General features: G+C 32.4%; 2 protein-coding genes across 9 annotated transcripts; one reads left to right on the top strand and one right to left on the bottom strand.

Annotated features, from left to right (window-relative positions):
* The first annotated feature begins 14 nt into the window (after positions 1-14).
* On the top strand, positions 15-15,662 carry LOC131936514 (macoilin-1). Of its 2 annotated transcripts, none has more exons than XM_059293535.1 (12): positions 15-244; positions 4,458-4,599; positions 7,616-7,742; positions 8,468-8,597; positions 8,734-8,800; positions 9,093-9,189; positions 9,285-9,810; positions 10,901-11,059; positions 11,281-11,463; positions 11,729-11,849; positions 12,027-12,201; positions 12,327-15,662. In XM_059293535.1, exons 1-12 carry the CDS (start codon positions 162-164, stop codon positions 12,581-12,583), a joined length of 2,067 nt encoding a protein of 688 aa, XP_059149518.1. In that variant the 5' UTR covers positions 15-161; the 3' UTR covers positions 12,584-15,662. The 2 variants fall into 2 exon arrangements, with proteins under 2 accessions (XP_059149518.1, XP_059149517.1); XM_059293534.1 differs by having other exon boundaries at positions 11,729-11,855.
* LOC131936516 (lanC-like protein 3) lies at positions 15,252-19,906 on the bottom strand. Of its 7 annotated transcripts, none has more exons than XM_059293544.1 (6): positions 19,886-19,906; positions 18,314-18,878; positions 18,013-18,139; positions 17,452-17,667; positions 16,535-16,679; positions 15,252-16,447 (listed from the first exon to the last, which is right to left on the bottom strand). In XM_059293544.1, exons 2-6 carry the CDS (start codon positions 18,854-18,856, stop codon positions 16,228-16,230), a joined length of 1,251 nt encoding a protein of 416 aa, XP_059149527.1. In that variant the 5' UTR covers positions 18,857-18,878; positions 19,886-19,906; the 3' UTR covers positions 15,252-16,227. The 7 variants fall into 7 exon arrangements, with proteins under 7 accessions (XP_059149527.1, XP_059149523.1, XP_059149522.1 ...); XM_059293540.1 differs by lacking the exon at positions 19,886-19,906 and adding an exon at positions 19,798-19,875; XM_059293539.1 differs by lacking the exon at positions 19,886-19,906 and adding an exon at positions 19,771-19,853.
* Positions 19,907-20,063: the final 157 nt, after the last annotated feature.

Genomic DNA, 20,063 nt, shown 5'->3' with positions numbered 1-20,063 from the left:
TGACCGATGGCGCATGTGCAAGGACATTGGGCCGAAGAAGTACTTCCAGGACTGTAATAATAAATTAGGAACAGGAAAGTGGTGTCAGTCAAGGAGTGAAAAAGATCGGATTTGTAGACAATAATCAAAAACAAATTAATGACTGTTGTCTGGTAAAGACTATGAAGAGGCCGCGGAATGTTGACTGCGGAAAGATTCGGCGTCCGCTGAAAAGAAGTAAAATAACAGATGGTATCTACGGAAGGTAGGTTGCGGATGTAGTCTAACTTTTACTATTCTACAAATACAATATTATTTGTCAATGTTTGTTTAGTTTGTGAGTGTGTATTCTTGGTGTTTGTATTGTTTTCATCTCATAATGAATGTTCTGATAGTGACGAGTAAATCAGCTATTTTAATATTTCAATTAGGCCTTAAATCTAGATTCTAGATTTCAAATCTATAGGCTTAGTCTAGATTCTAGAATCTAGATTCTAGATCTATTCTAAATTTCTATTCTACTATTAGGGATTTAGGTAAAAAAACACTAGAGGAGTTTACACTTTTCGGACACACACCAAAAATTACGTAGGACCGAACACTTCGTCGGTTTTTGGCTCATAGAAACTTTAATTAGCATGTCTCACGCGAAACCACGGCGCCTGCACGTAAACTGTTCATTTATGAACACTTCCGTGTCAAGTACTTCCGTTTCCTTTCTCAAGAATTATTTTTAGAAATTTTTTAACGTTGCATGGTACGCACATTTCTATTTTTACACCCGCCGGATGAAGTGACCTAGGGTTGGACTTAGGGGCAAAACTTGAACCAATCACTGCTTAGCTAAAAGGTTACACTATAAATAGCTTCTATATATGTATGGAACATCGTAAATGTCAAGGTTAATGGGTTTTTTCGTGCTTGAACAATAAAAAAGGGGTGTTCGCTAACTTATTTGGCCTTACATGGGATCGGACAGCAACACAAAAATATTATTAAATAAGAATTTAGAGCATAAAAGGGGCTGGTTATTGAAGGGAAAGGGTCAAAATAAGGTCAAGAAGGCAGTGGAATGCAAAAGAGGAGGGGGAATCATGTGACCTGGCTGGCTTAGCAGCGTACTGCGCGAGCCGCAATGGCTGAATGGGATGAACTTTGGGAGTGTGGGAAAAAGGTTTTATACTATTAAAATTACCTCACAAACAATCAATAACACAATATAAATGCATATAATATATGTTTTTATTCATTAAATTGACTTTAAATTATTCTAAATGAACAAAAAGTGCTATGTCCGATGACGGGTAAAGGTGTCCGAACACATGTAAAACTGTATTACATGTGTTCGAACACACGTTAAGACCCCCCAGCCACTATAACAAGAATAGCTTAAGTTCTATGCGTATGAATACAAAATGACACACACATTATTAAAGTAGAATGGTTGCGGATAGATATGATACTTTTTTTTGTTTTCTATGTTAAGCGGTTACTGAATGAGACCGCATGGAATTTTTACGTTGCGTTTTTTCGCTATGTGTGTCCGAAAAGTGTAAGCTCCTCTAATCATCATATAAAAATTACATATTCTTGTAGAGCTCAACTATATGAAAACAAAACAAAAAAAATTTTCTGTCTAGCTCAAATAGTTTTTTTTTGGCGAATTTTTTTTGTGAGGGGTGCAATCCCCTTGCTTTTGCATTGGCCAATTGTGACAAGTCATGGTATACCTGAATAAATTGAGCATAGTTATTTTACTTGCAGTTGTATTTTGTTCATATTTGCAGAGTTTAACTAGAATGATATATAGAACTTGTAAATGCTGTTGAAATTAATAAAAATAATACAGAACTTATATTTTTGTGTTGGCTTCCTCCCATAACCCCAAAAAACTGTGTGCTGCGCAAATATGAAAATGTTTCTAAAGCCCTATTTTATATAAATACAGCAAATGAAAGAACTACAAAGTTAGAAATCTAAAGTAAATGACTTGAACACTGTTATGTGCATATAACTGCCTCATTATTTTGGGCAGGTGAAGTAGAGTCCATCTTTAAGCCATTTTGTTATAAAACTGCTGCTCAAATATGAAAATGTTTCTAAAGCAATATTTTATATAAATACAGTGAATGAAAGAACTCCATAGTCAGAAATCTAAAGTAAATGACTTGAACACTGTAATGTGTCTATAACTGCCTTGTTATTTTGGGGAGGTGAAGTAGAGTCCATATAAAAGCCAAATTTTAATAAGTGAAATGAAGTTATCAGATCAATGTTTTTATGTGTGAATTGTGTATGGATTCTGATTTTCAGCATATAACTATATCTAAGGGTAAGTAGAACTTGAATACTTAAAATTACAGTTAGCACAATGCTAGTGTATAGCAACAGACAGGTAACCTAGATCTAGGTCTGACTCTTGTCAGTCTAGAGTCTGGTCTGACAAAATTGGATTTTTAGGAAAAACATATTCTGCAAAACTAGAACTAGAGCTGAAAAAATTAAAGATGGGTATGTAAATATATTTTGAAATAAAAAGTTAGATTTGTTTGCACATGCCATAAGAATGCTGTTATTAGTTGATCAAACTTAAAGGCAGGAAGATCGGGATGAAAAAATATAACAATGGTGGCAGCGTGACCTACATACAGTGACTACGTTCGGAGGGGTATAACTAATGTCGGAGTCAAAATATCCAAAAACAAATTTCATTTCCAGTTACTTAAGATATGTCTGATCAGTAATCTACTCTCATCTAGAGGAATCTTTTAAAAAATCGAGATTCCAACGTATTTGAAACTAACCTTGATACAGAGGGAAGACCAAAGCAGAGACAGCATGCAATCAGGTCGCAAAGCCATTAAAACTAAGGGACAACCACTCTACTTTTTAATTAACCTTAGGAAATGACCTTTTAAACTTAATTAATTATCATAAATTAAAAACTTATTAGTATGCAAAACCAAATCTCGTGGGTCCGGTATCAGAAAGTAATGGGCGATTTCGGGTCATGTTTTTACCGCGAACTCGGCGGATGCCGACAACCCTACTACTATAATATAATAGTTTTCCTGTCTGTGTATCTAACATCTATCTATCTGTCTGACAAGAACGCTATAGAGAAAACACAAGCAAATTAAAAACATGCATAGTGAAACGGAAGCGAAACATGACGTCACATTGAGTAGGCCCTATATAGCAAAAAATTGTCTCAAGCCGGGAAAGTGCATAGAATAATAATAATATGACGTCATTGATTCTCGAGTAAACATTGAATTAAAAAGCCAATTTTGTCTAATCTTAAAAGTGGTTTGTGTGAAGAGTTTCTTTCATACAATTCTTCAGGTAGGGGCGAAGCCCTCCCCCGGTAGAACATCAAAGCCGCCTTCCCACCCCCCACCCCCCAACTCAAAAGATATGACGTCATCGATACTCTATAATAAAAAAGACTGACATTACGGCATAATTAATGTGTATAAACATAAAAGTGTTTTGCATTTAGAGTTTCTTTCATAGATTTCTTCGGGTAGTGGCTAAGCGCGACACCAGTTTTTCTTTCAGACTTTTTCCTCCGAGGAGAGGGCAACTTAAAATTTTCTAATCTAAAAAGTGTTATGCAAACAGCACAGTTTCTACCGTTAGTTTGATTGATCTACAAATGCGACCAGTGTTTCTTTCACTTTTTCATCCCCGGAGAGGATAGACTTAGAGATCGGTGATTTTTTTATTAAGATGTGATTTTGATATACTTTTATATTTATAACAAAATGTCCTAACTGGAGTTTATGTTCATATATATTATTAAATGCAACATAATACTTGAAAAAAGGTCTTGGTAAATATTTTTTGAATGTCCACTTGAATGGTTCTAAGCATAAATTCAGTTTTTTAAAGCAGATTTTTTCCGTGTTATCATGTCACTGTTAGTCATACCTTTAGAGATATATTTTTTTTTAAATGCACATGCACACGATTTGGTCACAACTCATGACAATGGTCATACACAGTGTGTCAGGGTAATGCTAGGATACTCAAAATGAGACATCTTTTAATTGCTTGTGTATCCTTTCTGTTTTAGTTATTATAAAATCTTTTATACACCTACAATGTTGACATAAATGTCAGGTCAGTGGTTTATGCTGTACTTCTAAATTTTAATGGCTTTTGAATTTACTAAAAATTAGATAGTAAGTAGTCTAATTATAAGTAGCAGATATTTTCTTTTGGGCTCACATTTGCTTAAAAGTAAAAAGTGATGCATTCAATCTTGCTTTTCTATTTTTGTCTTTTTCGCACACACTGTTAAATTTTACTCCAAGCATATTTTAATCCTGATTTTTTTTATTTCAGGATCTATTGTTATCCATAATATTAGCTTTATCATTTAAGTGTGGTTTATTGTCTTTAGCTGCACAATCTTTTTTAACTGACCCAATTTCATATTGGAAAAATAATACTTCTGTTTTTTCTCTTCTCAGCACTTTCCTTTACTTGAGGTTTCTCCTAGTTTGGGCGCTTGTTCTCATGGCGGATTTTATCTTGGAGTTCAGATTTGAGTACCTGTGGCCTTTTTGGTTGCTTCTCAGGAGTGTTTATGACTCTTTCAAGTATCAAGGATTGGTAAGTGCTCTTGATGAACTTTAATACATATTTTGTCTCTTTTTTTGTTTTATCTATTCACTAATGTTTTCTTGTTGACAAAGCTACATCTATACTAACAATTTAAGAAATAATTTATGCCTTTAAACAAATCTACAGCTGTTATCATCTATAATAATAGTTTCGCTGTCTGTGTATCTATCTATGTATCTGACAAGAACGCTCACACCCCAGCGTAAGAACGTCTGAGCCTCCCCAACTCAAAAGAAATTTCTTCATCGATACTCTATAATAAAATTACCGCCTAATTAATGTGTCTAATCTAAAAAGTGTTTTTCTTGCAATTTTTTTAATGCAATTCTTCGGGTAGTGGCTAAGCGCGACACCAGTGTTTCTTTCAGACTTTTTCCTCCCCGGAGGGGGGAACTTTTTCTAATCTAAAAAGTGTTTAGCGTGCAGTTTTTTTTTTTCAAGCATCTCTTCCGGTAAGGGCGAAGCCCCGCCCAGATTCTTCCTTTAGTTTGTATGATCTACAAATGCTACCAGTGTTTCTTTCAGACTTTTTCCTCCCTGGAGAGGGGTGGGGGTACTTGAAATTTTCGGGGGCAGGGGTAGAATTTTCTGGGAGGGGGCGGACACTGGAAAAAGTATAATATTATATTTCGTTGAATGGGACGGTAGACATGTTTTGGAGTGTGTGTGTCAAAGTCACCGAAACAGGTGAACTCTACTTCACCTGTCTCATGGACCATAAGGTTTGAAATGGTACTTTTTACTTTTATATACACTACATTAAAACTATGTGAGTAAATTTTCAATAGCAACTCCAACTCCTATTATCACTCTGCAAATTTATAAGGGAGACTAAATAATAGCTAGGTTGTTGCTTAACCTACTTTTTTAAGCTGTTGCTTAATAATGGTTACCGGAAAAGATTAACCCACCTTTTGTTTTAAAAATAAAATTGAGCAATCATTTCCAGACTGTATATTGTAATTAGTTTTATCAAGCAAGTTCTACAGTAATCCTGACTAGATTATAACAATGAATGTTTAGTGTTGCCATGCACTTTCCATCTGATATTTATTCATTTATTACAAGGTAGCTGAAGATAATATAAAATTAACATCCTTGTATCATTGGTCAGTGATGAAAAATTTAATGCCCTGTCAAAGTAAACTAATTTTAAATTTTAATTCTAGCCATTTAGTAATGGACACATTTTTTCTAAAATAAAAGCATTTTCTAGCTACTGATTTGTTTTGATAATTAAAATTGGTATCAGATTTAATGGTATTTAAATGTAGTTTTTAATTGTTTAAGTAATCTTAAATAACAATAATAAAGTATAAAATATTAGGCGACAACCTAATAATTACAGCTATTTTCATTATATTTAAAATTCTTTTAAGGTAGTTTCTGCAGGTCAAAGTGCCTAAGTACACACAACTTTCAGTGGCGCTCCCTAAATGTTGTTAGCAATCAATATCTATAAAATGGCCTTTTACCCAAAGCTGTCTTCTCTTGCTTTATCATTAGTTGCCACAAACCTCTCAAAAAGATAGTGGTTAGAAAGCAATACAGTATAATGTTTTCATTACATTTGTCTTGTATCAGGATTTTTCATCACCTCTTTTGTATTACTTAATGCATATTAGTTGTGGGCTTTAAGATGGTTGTAACTGTTGTGCAATAAGAAAGAAATTGTAAATATATAAGTTATCGTCTTTAATGGTTACAGAGCCACATCACTTTAACAGGCTTGACCTCTTTCTGTTAAGTTTGACTTTTTTTTTTGCTAGCAACAATCTTTTGTTATTGGGTTTTTGCTAATTGTGATTTGAGGAGAAAGTGATTCTTATAGGTCTGTATTTTATTTAAATCAGCTCTATGGATACATAGTATTGCATGGGGAGGGAGTGATGATGATATTCATAAAAAAGAGCTGCTGGATTCAAGAGATAATGTCTTTCAAAAATGTGTATAAGAATGGGCTTAATTTGTATGGTCTTGTAACTGCTGTATGTGTATTTGGCTGGTTTTCACCATAAATATTTGGATATATTCACAATAGCTCTCTTATTATTATAAACTTTGTAACTTGGATCTGATATTATGTATTTTTAAAACTCAAACTTATTTAAATGCTTGGAGTTGTTAACCCACCTGTGATGGACATCCTAGTTATAGTGCAAGATGCACATGCTACACATTAGGTTTTATTTTTTATTTTTTTGCTCTTAAATGCTCCTCCCTCCCATTTTTTTACATTTAGCACCAGGTTTTTTATTTTACAAAAGTCTTACTATTTGAATCATTTTTAACTATAATCTTTAAGCTAAAACATTTTTAGTTCTTTAGTCCTGATTTCTTTGTACACATGCTGTGTACAACCCCCCCCCCCCCCCCAATTCTTTACACCCCCTCCCCTGCTTTCCCTTTTCTCTTCTTGTGTTGTACTTAGACCTGATTATGTCACTTGCTGGGTTTTTTTTTATGAATAGGCAGAAGTGGCAGGCTAGCAGATGTTTAACTCTCTCTTTCTTCTCTCCCCTGCACCCTTGATTAAAATCAGCTGTCTAATTTTTTTTAAAAGATAGCAATCTTGTATTTTTAAAATTACTCAGTGCTACACTTAAAAAGTATTGAGTGTTCCTTTTTTTTCACGAAGTTTTTCTTTTAAAAAAATTCCCCATTATTTTCAAAAAACCAGATGAAGACATTAAATTCTTTAAAGAAGTTTAAAATTAAATAAATAAAGTTTGCTGAGGCTCATGTTATGGTAGTACTATAGAACATACTTTTTCATCCTGAAAATTATAAATATTTCATTTTAGAAATAAAGCCACCTTGAGCTATAATATAGTTTATTTTCCACTTGACATACATCTAGGCTGTTACTGTAGTTACTATATTTCTACAGAATAATAAAATGACTTAAATAAAATATATATTTTTACATAATCAAAATCTTTATACCAATAGTTGAAGACAAGTTTAATTACAGCTATTTATTCATTGTAATTTCCCTCACCAGGCTTTCTCTGTGTTCTTTGTGTGCATAGCGATAACATCAGATGTCATCTGCTACCTGTTTATACCAGTGCAGTGGCTGTTTTTTGCTGCCAGCACATACGTTTGGGTGCAGTATGTGTGGCACACAGGTAATTGTAAAATACTCAAGTAGCCATGTTGCTTAAGCACGTGTTGCTAGATATTTTGAAGGGCACTGTCTTGTCTAATGCATCAATGAAACAGCTTGGTGTAAATATTTAGACACATGAATGAAAAAGTTTATCTAACTATTATGACACAAATGAAAAAAATTATAAATATATTTCTAATTTATTTTCAATCTTCTATAACTAAAGTTGGATTACACTTGTTTTTAGAGAAATTTTAATCTATAGCCCCATATGTATATATATATATATATATATATATATATATATATATATATATATATATATATATATATATATATATATATATATATATATATATATATATATATACTAGCTGCATACCCTTGCTCCGCCACGGTAAATCTTTTTTAAATGTACCAACTTCAGAACAAAACAAACAAATACACAACCACAACACGCTTTCCTAGGCGTCTGCGCCCAAAGAGAGCCTTTCCAGCATAAAAAACAAACAAAAACACAGCACAAACAAAACACAATCACATTTATATATAGACAGGTGATCAGAAATTTTTAATGGTTAAAAAGTATCAGATTTAAAAAAAAATGATAGTAGCTGTAGAAATTAACTAGTTTAAACAAAAGGATTATCTGATGCTTTCTTTGTGCCATTAAAAAAACAAGTGTTAATTAATTAATATTGCTTCTTACTGCTGTTGATTTAGTCTTTTGTTTATCATCTTCAGAAAGGGGCATATGTCTTCCTACAGTTTCTTTATGGCTGCTGTTTGTTTACATTGAAGCATCCATACGACTTAGGGAGTTAAAGAGCTTACCATTTAATTTAGACCTTTGTAGACCTTTTGCTTGTCATTGGTAAGTTAATCATCAACCTTTTTTTGTATATTTAGATTTGGATTCTAGTTCTAGAACTTAGTCAGATGTGTGAATTTAACTTTCTGTTCCATTTTATTTTTCTTGATGTATCAAACTTTAAATTCATTTTCTCCAGCATTGGGTATCCAGTTGTTACCTTGGGGTTTGGTTTCAAAAGTTACGTTTCTTATAGGATGAGATTGGTAAGTATTACTATATCATGTTATTTAATTCTGGCTTAATATTTATAAAAATGCACTTATCAGTCATATTCATATATTCTGCTATAAGCATAATGCAAACATCATTTCTTTAAATATTTTAAATATTTGTTTCACCGGTATTATTAATTTGTGTCTTTCATACAAAGAAATCATAAATGGATAGGAAAAACCTTGTTCAGTGTTTTAAGTTGTGTTGATCATACATGTTTCACAAGTGTCTTCACTAGTTTACTATAAGTTACTCATGCTCTGATTTTAAAAAACTTAACAGCGTCGACAAAAAGTTATACAGAAAGAAAATGATTTTTACCTTCAAATTTTACAACAAGCACTACCTGCTGAAGTTCAGTATGCTGACAAACCTAAAGGTATTTGAAAGTTTAACTTTTGTCAATGACTCAATGTCCTGTACCTGTATTTACAGTGCTTCTCCAATTCTAAACTTATCATGTTTTTTTTTCAGCTTTACCATCCAAGGCAGACGAGGACGTAATCTCAAATGGTGTATCCAGCTCAAATAAAAAAGTTTCTTTGTCAAAATTAGATGATGAAAAAGACTCATCTTCGCCTGTTTGTTCTGTTAAAACGAAATCTAAAGGTGGTGATATTAATGAAGATGATGAAATCGAGTATATAGAAAAAAGCTTGCCTCGTAAGCCATCTAATGTCAATCAATTTGACGAAAATTCTGACAATTTTACCAATGAACAGCAGGTTAGCAAAGGGTTTAAATCAGGAAACAGCAGTGTTGCTGCAGCGGTGGCTGTGGCGGCAGCTTCAGCTATCCCTGTACCCTCCAACAAAACTAGTAGTAAACAGTTAAACAGCTCTAAGGACAGTGGTTTGTCTAGTACCACTTCTTCTAATTCATCTTTGACACATCCGCCATCTTCGTCCTCTACAAAAAAAGGAAAAAATATGTACAGAGAGCTTCAGCCTTCACCTTCGCCCTTGTCTTATACAAATAACAAAGAAGAAGTTATTCAGAGGTAGGTGATGCAGATTGTATTTGTTTTTAGTTTTATGAGTCTTTTATGTTTAGAGTAAGGTTTTTTTATCGGATTATATGTAAAAATAGTAAAAAGCTGCATCTAATAACGTAGTACTTGCTTAGTTCCCTAATGCTGATATTTTATTTAACGTCTCAACGCTAAAGCATTGATTTTAAAAAATAAGAATGTCCATTGTCATTTTAAACTGTAATTGCCCTGAAAATTAATTAAATGCTTAGGTTTGTTTTTTTTTAAGGCTTGTTTTACCATGTTTCCTTTTATCCAAAATATTGTGACTTATTTCATAGGTTAGCACTTCCTACTTACAAGATTAAAAACATTTTAAAGATAACTGCTATACTTTCTATTGAAATTGTTAATTATGAACTGTACTTAAATCTAGCTTTTATTTATCTGAAATTTCTTTTTTTTTTTTTTGGTACATCTTTTTATTCAGATTTTGCTATATTTCCTTTCAGTGTTATAAATTGGCCTAATTCATGGTGTTTTTGTTTCTTTTTCTGGTGGTGTTTGTATAATGCAGTATTTTTGGGTTTCCATCATTTCTAAATAAATGTATCAATATACATGTCGTTTGGAGCGGTAGTCAATCCTCCAACTTTATCAGACCACATGGGAGTGGAGTTTTCATGGTCTTAATCCTCAGTCATTTTGTGAGCATGAAAATGGAAGACTAAAACAAAATTCTTATTTTGTTGTTGGCCTTACACTTACACAGTATCTTTAGCATCTGTTTCCTAAATGTCTGATCACTTTGTTCCCCTGAGTATAAAGTCTATTTGCAATCCCCTTTTCTTTCTGTTTAGATTATAGTTCCATCTTTTCACTTCTTCATAGCAAGTGTTATTGCTACTCTAAAAGGTTATTCCTTTTGTTGCAGGGTTGTAATGTTGCTGTAAAATTAATGTAATTATGCCAGTTTTTGAATAAAAAATACCTATTTTATGTAGTTAATTTCTAATTATTTTCCTCTATGGTATTCAAACTATCTTAAAAAATTGACTAAAACTATTTCTGTTTGTCTGTTTTTCATTCAGATAATTGTAGATCTAAATTCCTATTTCAGATTAGAATCAGATGTTAAAAAGTTAAAAGCAGATCTGCAAGCTAGCCGGAACTCAGAACATGAATTGCGCTCTCAAATCAGCAGTTCTTCTTCAGAGGAAAAAGCGATGCGTTCAGAATTATATCAGCTTCAACAGGATAATGAAAATTTACAAAACAAGTGAGTTGAAAGTAAAGCTAATTAGTTTTCAGAGGAGACAACTAGAAAAAAAAACAATTTTAGGGGAGATAACTAGAATAAATAAAATTACAAAGGGAATTGATTTTTATGGTTGTTATAGTCAGCACCAGTAGGAGAGTTCAAACTCTTTACATAATTTTTTTACCAAAAACAAAAATGTTGTAATTTTCTTTTAATGTGTTTTTTCATCCCATATCTAGATTACACAATTTAGTAACATCTCGGCAGCAGGATAGACAGACTATAGCTACATTAGAAAAGAAATTAACAGATGAGAAAAAAGCTAAAGCTGTCTTGGAGCAACAGCTTGCAAATGAGAAGAAAAGTAAAACTGTAGAAGCAGCAGCAGCTGCTAGAGCTGTAGCTATGGCCACTGCAGCAAGGTAAACCTCGTTTGTTTAAAGACATTTTTTTGATTCATTGGCTTACTTTGTTGCTGCAGGTCTAAATATATTTTTATTTAAATTATTACACTTTTTTCTTGCCAGTTGTTATAAAGAGACATTAGTGTGCATCTTTGTCTCTATTATGTTTTCTCCATTTATATGTTTTTTAACAAATTGAAGTCTATATTTTTTGTCACAAAATATTTTGTGATGTATTTTATTTATCTTAATTTATATCTATATATATCATACTGTTCAACAGAGGAGAGTGCACAGATAGTTGTAAAGCCAGACGCAGAGATTTTGATAATGAAATGAAACAGTTACGGCGAGACAACAAACTTCGTGAAGATCAATACAGACAGTTAGAGAGAGAAGTCCAGGTAAATGTGAGTCTTTATTGTAACATTTATAGCTTTAAATATTTTAAACTTTTTAGCTTAAATTGATTTTAAAGTATACATTGTGGTGAAGGCTAATCACCTTTTAATGTGTTTATTCCTTATAATATTTAAACATATTTCAATCTTTTGATATATTCTGTGTCATATGTAACCTAGGCTCTGAGACAATACAAAGATGCACAAAAAGAAACTGAGGTTCTAATGAAAGCGTTATCTACAATGCAAGACAAAAACACAGAATTAGAAAATAATCTTTGCGCAGAAACTCGTTTTAAACAAGAACTGTTTTCAGCTCTGGGCAAAGAAAGAAATGAAATTAAAATTTTACAGAGTAAGTCGCCACTGTAGCTGGATTAATAAATTACATGTTTTTTTTCCTTGTTGCATTTTTCACCCAGTTTATATTTTCATACAAAATTAAACGCAACTGTAATATTTTTTAACAATTACTTTTAGATCTTGTTGCTGAGAAAGATACAGAGATTCTGGAACTGAAGTCCAAAATAGCAGAAGTCATGGCTCTGATACCCAGCCCAGCTGTTACTACATACTCCCACCACTCAAATGAAAGAAACTCCTCCCCCTTGTTCTCCTCCAGCTTCAGCCCAGCTCAGGATAGATCCTCTATGCAGGTCTACAATGGCAATGACCTTGCTTCATCTTCTGAGTTAAACCCAAATGCATCAGATTACAAGCCCAAATCAGTCATCTAATGACTAGACACAGACATGTATACAATGATTACATTTATGTTTTTCTGTCTTTATTTTCTTTCTGTCAGTTGTTATGAAGAGTCAGGTGGTGTCCCTCTTTATCCCTTGTTCACTTTCTCTCCATTTATATCCCTCGACCCGTACTTTTTGTTATACATACCACAAAATGTGGTTGATGTTGCTTTTGAAAAAAGTATAAGTAATGTTAGTTTGAATTTTAATACTACGTTCACAGTATATTTCATGAAGTGTATAGTATTTCTCTTAATTGTAAGAAAATTCTATGTAAGTTGATTTCAAAATTAAGATTGAATCTGTATTTTATTTCACAACCATCAGTGAATGATTCAAGCAGCACAAGACATGACTAAACAGTTCAAACAAGAAATGCCATAAAATACTGGTTTACGCGTGTTAGTTGAAATTCTTCCTTGCTAATCACTCCACTGTTTGATCTTAAAACCACAAAACAAATTGTGTTCTCAGCATTTTCACTGCTGGATAGGTTCAAAGAAAAAGCTAGATTAGTAGATGTTAAGAGTAAAGTTAAAATTTTTATAAGATAGAGTACACTTAAACAATTTTTATAAGACAGCTTTGTTTTTGAAAACTATTTTGGTAATTTTATTATAATTTGCTTTTATTATTTTTTAAATCATTATTATACAAAACTTAAAAAAAGAAAATTCATATCAGCTATTTTTAACCCTAAGATAACTATTTTTGTTTTTAATATTTTTAATGTCAGATTTCTAAAAATTACTAACATAACAATCAATACAATTTTTTGGCTTCAGTTTATTTTATTGCTGTTGCAGAAAAATAATCTCAGTTGTTAACTATTAGCCCTGTTTCTCACAAGCACAAAACTAAACATATACTTTTAAAAGTAATTACATATTTCATCTCTTTTTTTGCATGTGCTAGTACAGTAGAATAATGCAAATTTGTAAAAAAAAAAGTAACTATAGCACATATAGTCTCAAAACATGGTTCAACCATTTTATAAACAGTATGTTTGCAGCCCACCTGCTGAACAATTATTTGTTTCACATCTGGATGGTGCTGTTTTTTTTTTAATCAGTAATTCAAATGACTTAAATAGATATCATTGGTTGCAATTTAAGTCGATTTAAAAAGTCATCTTAATAGTCATATCATATTGATACATAAGATATTAATTGTATGTTATTAACATGTAGTGTCTGACAAATTTATCCTGTGAAAGATATCAGTTTTAATTTTAGATTTGTAAATGGAGTATGATACAATAGTGAAAATATTACTTTGAAATATACAAATTTGACTGTATTTGTTGATTTTATGTTAAAAGCTCTGGTACATTTTATTTGCGCTTCATATAAGGTAGTCTTGCCTTGCACCTTGCCTGATTGTTTTATCTCTACAAGAGCCTAATTTATTTATTTTTCACTTTTTTTTTGACATTTTATTTTAAACAATCTTAAAAAACACAAGAAGTAGATGATAAGAGGTCTAAATGATTAGAAATCTAGATTTTTTTTAAATGCTGAGAAGTTAAATGTAATGCAAAATAAATCTACTACAATAGCAGTTTGATGTAATAGAACTTTTTTGTCCTCCCTGTATGACCTAGTAAGACAGAAAGGATGAATCATGTGATATCATGAGTGTCTAATAGTCTTCAAATCTATCATGCCCATCATATAGTTTACAAGTTAATCTGTAACAGGTAACAACAAACCCCAAACAAATGCAGGGTAACTGAATAGTTTCAGTAATATATTTCATTGTACTTACTCATATTTATTTATAGAAGGAATAGCATTTATTGCTATGTGTGTATTTCTAGTTTGTATTAATAATACCACTGCTGCTGTGTCTAGGTTAGTACCTGAGATGTTTCAAATTTTAATCCCCCATTGTAAAAATAGATCAGGCTTGATTGATCTTGGGTAATTTATTTTTAAATTGATTTCTTGTAAAGTTAAACAAGATATAGAGTTCAGTTGTAAATTTTTAATTTTTCAATTCTTTAATGGGCTTAAAATATCTTCTTGTTGCTACGTAACAAAAAGGAAATATTTTCAGATTAGAATTCAAAACATGTGAAAGTCCTTTCAAGAAAATTATAATATAATTTATGTGACTGAAATCAAGTTCTGCATTAAAGTTTGAGTAATTACATAAGTAGCAAATTCTTCCACTTAAAATCACATTTAATTTCTTAATATGGCAAACTTTTGAAATTAATTAATATTTGGTATTTTTTAAAGGGCATGTAATCAATCCAAAATATTACATTAAGAAATCTAATGTGACTTAAGTGGAAGAATTTGCCACTTGCGTAATCTATTTAATCAGCTGTTAATTTCTTAAGAATAGTGGAGTTGATATCAACATGATTTTCATTGAGCAGGTGTAAAGAAGATAATGGAATAAATATTTAAACACGGGTAGATTATTAGAATAATGGCATTTCATAAAACCTATGACTGACTAAGCAACTACAAACCACATTTTGATTATCTTCATGTTAGTTGTAACTTGTTGGCTTCACATTTCTGTATTATTATATTTTGTGTAACCACTGTCATATTATCAACTTTGTTATATGCTATCTTCTGTTAATTATTTTTTCCAAAATAGATCAGATTATTTTTGTATAGCTAAAGAATTTAGCATTCTCTTTTAAAAATGAATCTTCATGCTTTGAGTTTTAAACTTCCTTTATAGGTATGTTCAAGTAAACTAAATTAAAGGGAGCTAACCTAATATTTTTTTCTGTACTTTTTGAAATTGCTTCAACAATTTTCGGTTGTAACAGTGTTGTAGTACTTTGTTGTGATTCTGATCAGTGAATGTTGTCACCATTGATTTGTTCATTTTGTGCTACAAAAGTTCAAGGGTTTTCAGGTTGTGGAGTAAACAAAGAAACACTGCTAATTTTGATTCAATGTTTAATTACAAACTTGTACAAGATGATTATAAATATAGCCTGTCTCTGCTAATGCTAATTTAAATGCATTTTAAAAACTGTGACCTTAAACAGGTTCATAGTAGAAATAAAACAGCCAGTGCACTGGTGCATACAAATACTTGGTCTTTTTCTTTTTTTAAAAAAGTTTCAGATCTAGATTGTAAAAGGTATAGTTTGGTACTATGGTAACCATGAACACACTGATTTCTGCAGTTTGAATGAATTAAAATTTTTTTAAAAAGTGAGCTAACAAATTGCAGCTAAAGTCTACATAAATATGGGGGTCAGAGGGTAAATCACTAAATCTAACTGCTAACTACAAGCATTTTAATATGCCTCAAGATAAAAGGTTGGAAATTGTATAATTTCAAAAAATTGAGAATTAAACAAAATAACTATCAACTCAATAAATTAAACATAATATCAAACAGTTTTGCATTATTTAAAAAATAAAGTGTAGATAACTTTATTAATTAGATCCTTATGAATTATGAGTCAATGCTTAAATAACGGATATCTAGCGCCATTACAGAATGGTTTTTAAATAGTATGCAGGGCAAATGGCAAAATATCAGGTAGTAAAATTAATGGTTCAACCATAACTATAGACTTGGTGTAGCCATGATTATACTAAGTAAAAAACAGACTTTCCCTTGAGAAATTGTTCACTGAACAAAACAAATATTTAGAAGACATCAAAGAAAGGAAATTCAGCTTTTTCGGGCTGTAACAAGTCAATGAGAAAACACACAGTTCCTGCTAAACCTTCATAGAGGCTGTAAGGGCTATCTGGAGTTCTTGCCTCTGTTTGAAACTGATCAGTGAAAATGAAATTTGCAAACTGCTGTGCTCTGTGCAGGTATTTCTTGTCATTGGTGAGTCTATACAGTAGCAGGAAAACATACCTGTAGATTATAAATTTAAAAAGAAAATCAAACTTTTGTGGTTGTATGGATAATAGGTTAAACAGTTTACAGTTTAGTGTTACTTACCCATTGCCAGCAATACCATGACATGTTCCTGGCCCTTTAGTGAGGAGACCTTTCTGCCAGGTTAGTTCTCCACATTTAATACATGCCTGAAGATACCTCTCATCCTTCCACACATTGTAGGCCTTGGCAAACAAGTAAACAATACCTAAACGAATGCATTACGTTGTTACATTAGTAGCCTCCTTAATTTATTTCATTCCAAATTAAAAAGGAATAACAACTCCCTCTAATTCTTAAGCTAAGTAAATACCTTACTCAAACTGAAAGTTTTTGTAGACTCAGAATATTTTAGATAGTGCAGTTACTATACCAATAAAACTATACCATCATTTAAAAGTTTATTTAAAAAAAAAAACTTATTGTATGTTTAAAACCAAACCACTTAACAAAACTGTACATATTTAAAATTTTCTGGAATCTATATATATAATTCTCTTCTGGGAGACGCTGGAGACGCTAGAAAACAAGCTGTAAGCGCGCCTTGCAGTCCCCTCTCTTCATAACTAGGCATAAATCAAACCCCCCCACCCCCACATGGTCTGGTGAGCTGTGGTTCACGCTAAATGTTTACAATCATAGAGCCGGGTTTAGTGACTCCTATTAGGGGCAGATAATTTAGTTTGAAACTATTTTAAACTTAGGGGAGGTAATTAAGAGGCTGCTTTCACAGGGGGGGTAGGGTAGGGGAAATGGGGGGGGGGGGGGGTATCGTCCTTAACTACCAAATGATTGTATTTTAAAGCAAATATTTTCAGTGGCAGTATTGGTACTGTCGAATTCACAAATTATGAATTACTGAAAAGTAGAAAATAAAAGAACTAAATAGCGGCGTATGATCCGCCGCAGGCCGGCTCTTAATATTTGATGAACCATATTAAGCTTGGTCAGATTCAAAAGATGCTGAGAAACGTCTGTACCTGGTGCTCCGTGACACCAATGCACTAGCTCATCTTTTTCTGACCGGGGATTGGAGACCTCATCCAAAGCAGGAGCAAAATTTCCATTGCGTTGTTGTAAATCTAGCAGCCAGTTAACACTATTTTGAACATCCTGGGCTGCCTGCTTGTTAGCTTGCAAGAATGAGGGACAACTGATTATCATTTGTAAGATGGAAGATATCCCATGTGCAGCACCTGAAGAAATAGTAATTATAGATGTACTAATCCTTTAATTATGAAATATTTAATAAGGTTTTGTTTCATCAAAATTTGTAGAAGTGCTACATTCAAGGGGAGAAAATTCAAATTCAGTAATTCTATTCTAAAGAATGAATACACTAGCTTTCAAAATGTGAGATACACCTATATAGTTCAATGATGGTGATAATATTTATTTGACGAACCAATTAAAGGGTTTTTTTTTTTTTAATTTAAGCTTTTACAGATAATAAATAGTCTTTGAGAAATGATTTGAACATATATGCAATGTTAAAGTGATACATTTCTATAAATAAATAAACAAGTAAAATCAAAACCAACCAAAATAAATCGTGTCATAGTAGGCATATAAAAGAGGAGCTTTAGTCCCATGATGTCTCTGAGCAAAGTCCTTCCCTGACTTCACCATTGTGCTACAGATGTCATTAATTGTTGCATCATCCAAGATCTATCAGAAGAAAATAGTCAATTACAGTCACTGTTATGAAAATATTGTCAAAGTGTTGATGTTGATTTAAGTTATAAAAGAAGAAAAAGATAATTAACCAAACATCACTCAACACTACTTAAATAATTAACAATTAACTGTGCGTGACTTAACAGAAAGTCTAGGGCTACTAACTTTGATGCCAGTCTTCTTCTCTAAATTGTGTACCCCACACAAGTATCCAGCTCGCCCCACAAACAATTCATCAGATCCACAGGAAAGAAACTTTGGCTTCAGGCATTCTTTTGCACATGCCTGATACTTCAAAATGTTCTCTTGCAACAAAGCATCATTTTTCATGGCCTTTCCTAACAGTGCACCTAACACATACAAGCCGGCTGGTCCTAAAATAAAAGACACTTCATCAGCTTTTGAAGAATGCTCCTTTGCTCTGAACCCCATATCTCTTTCATAGATTGATTTAGCCATTTGCAAATACAAAACCTTGTTGTCATGCAGTGGATCATAGTTTGAAATGTAGTAAAGCATGTATGCAACTCCTGCACTTCCAACGTACAGCCCTCCATCAGAAGTGACAGATGATGGCAAAGATTCAGTTATGACTTTAACAAGGGCTATGATCTGTTCAAGCCATTTCTCCTTTGAAATTTCAACATCTTGTCCAGGGCTATAGTCTTTCAGCTTGTTTGGGAAAAATCGTGTCCTTGGTTTAGGCATTTTGATCAAACAAACTATTCACCTGGAATCCAAAATAAATATATATATATAGGCCTATATATGTATATATATATATATATATATATATATATATATATATATATATATATAGCCTAATTCACTTGTTTCTGTGAATTTTATTAAGTAGCCTACTCATCGGACATGGGTGGAATCAAGTCCAGGAACCAAACTCAAGAGGACAACCCATGATCACTTTTATGCTAAGAACCAGTTTTTGTAAGAATGCAATGCATCTTGTTGTGTTGGATTGTATCGTATTGCTGTCTTGCCTACTATAGTAATAGTAGTATGTTTAATGTTAGGGGTCATCCATAAATGACGCCACACTGGTAGGGGGGAGGGGGTCCGTTATTTTGTGACAATGTGTGATGAGGGGGAGGGGGGGGGTTCAGATGTTGCGACGTCACATTTTTGAAATCGCAGCAACGTCAACATCAGTGTGAAGGCATTGGAAGTGGTGGGGATGCTTTTGTGATTTGAGTATTTTAGAAGAGTACTACACTAGTACTACAGTTAACTACTGGTGAGTAGGGTTACTGTTTGAAGTTGAGTGTTTGACTGTACAGTGTACTGTTTGTCACTGTTAGATTAGACTTAGCAGTTCAGAACATGCATTTAATTTTTCATTTATTTATAGATCTACTAGAATCTAGTACTGTCTAGTACTAGATTCTAGATAAGATATAGATTCTAGATTCTACTCTACCTAATGTACTACTAAACTAGATTAGAGCTAATAGTGGCTAATACTAATAATCTAGATCTCTAGTAATACACTAGCCTCTGTAGCTTTGTATGTTGCTGTGTTTTATCAAATTGTGAATTTGTCTTATAAGAAACAAACAAGATGTGATGGAGGTTTAAATTAAAATATTAAAATATTGCTACATTACAAAATAGGGCATTAAAATATATGTCACGCTTTTTGACGATTTTTAGCCTAACCCCCAAGTCTCCATAGTCACAAAAAGTCAGATCCTCTTAAAATAACGTCACATATCACTTCACCGTTAGCGCTTCCACCTCCCCCCTTCCTCAAAAAATTCCATTTTGTAGATATGACCTAACCAATTTATTTTTTATGGCAGGCCAGTTACATTTTATTGATTTCGGTCAACAATGAGTAGGAAATATTAAAGATTTTCTATTAAAAATTACAATAAGTCTTTAAATAACGCGAAATGAC

The sequence above is a fragment of the Physella acuta genome, unplaced genomic scaffold (genome assembly GCF_028476545.2).
Source record: "Physella acuta isolate Inbredline_101_S28 unplaced genomic scaffold, ASM2847654v3 ptg000179l, whole genome shotgun sequence".
NCBI classification, from domain to species: Eukaryota; Metazoa; Mollusca; class Gastropoda; family Physidae; genus Physella; species Physella acuta.
This window is presented reverse-complemented; position numbering and strand designations above follow the sequence as displayed.

Excerpts from the sequence above, each read along its gene's own strand:
- LOC131936514 (XM_059293534.1), top strand. The coding sequence starts at position 162 with ATGAAGAGGCCGCGGAATGTTGACTGCGGAAAGATTCGGCGTCCGCTG. Across the intron at positions 9,811-10,900 it reads AAAGAAGAAGTTATTCAGAG|ATTAGAATCAGATGTTAAAA; the intron begins GTAGGTGATGCA and ends TTCCTATTTCAG. Across the intron at positions 11,464-11,728 it reads GCTATGGCCACTGCAGCAAG|AGGAGAGTGCACAGATAGTT; the intron begins GTAAACCTCGTT and ends ACTGTTCAACAG.
- LOC131936516 (XM_059293544.1), bottom strand. The coding sequence starts at position 18,856 with ATGCCTAAACCAAGGACACGATTTTTCCCAAACAAGCTGAAAGACTAT. Across the intron at positions 18,140-18,313 it reads AGAAGAAGACTGGCATCAAA|ATCTTGGATGATGCAACAAT; the intron begins GTTAGTAGCCCT and ends TTCTTCTGATAG. Across the intron at positions 16,448-16,534 it reads CATGGTATTGCTGGCAATGG|GTATGTTTTCCTGCTACTGT; the intron begins GTAAGTAACACT and ends TATAATCTACAG.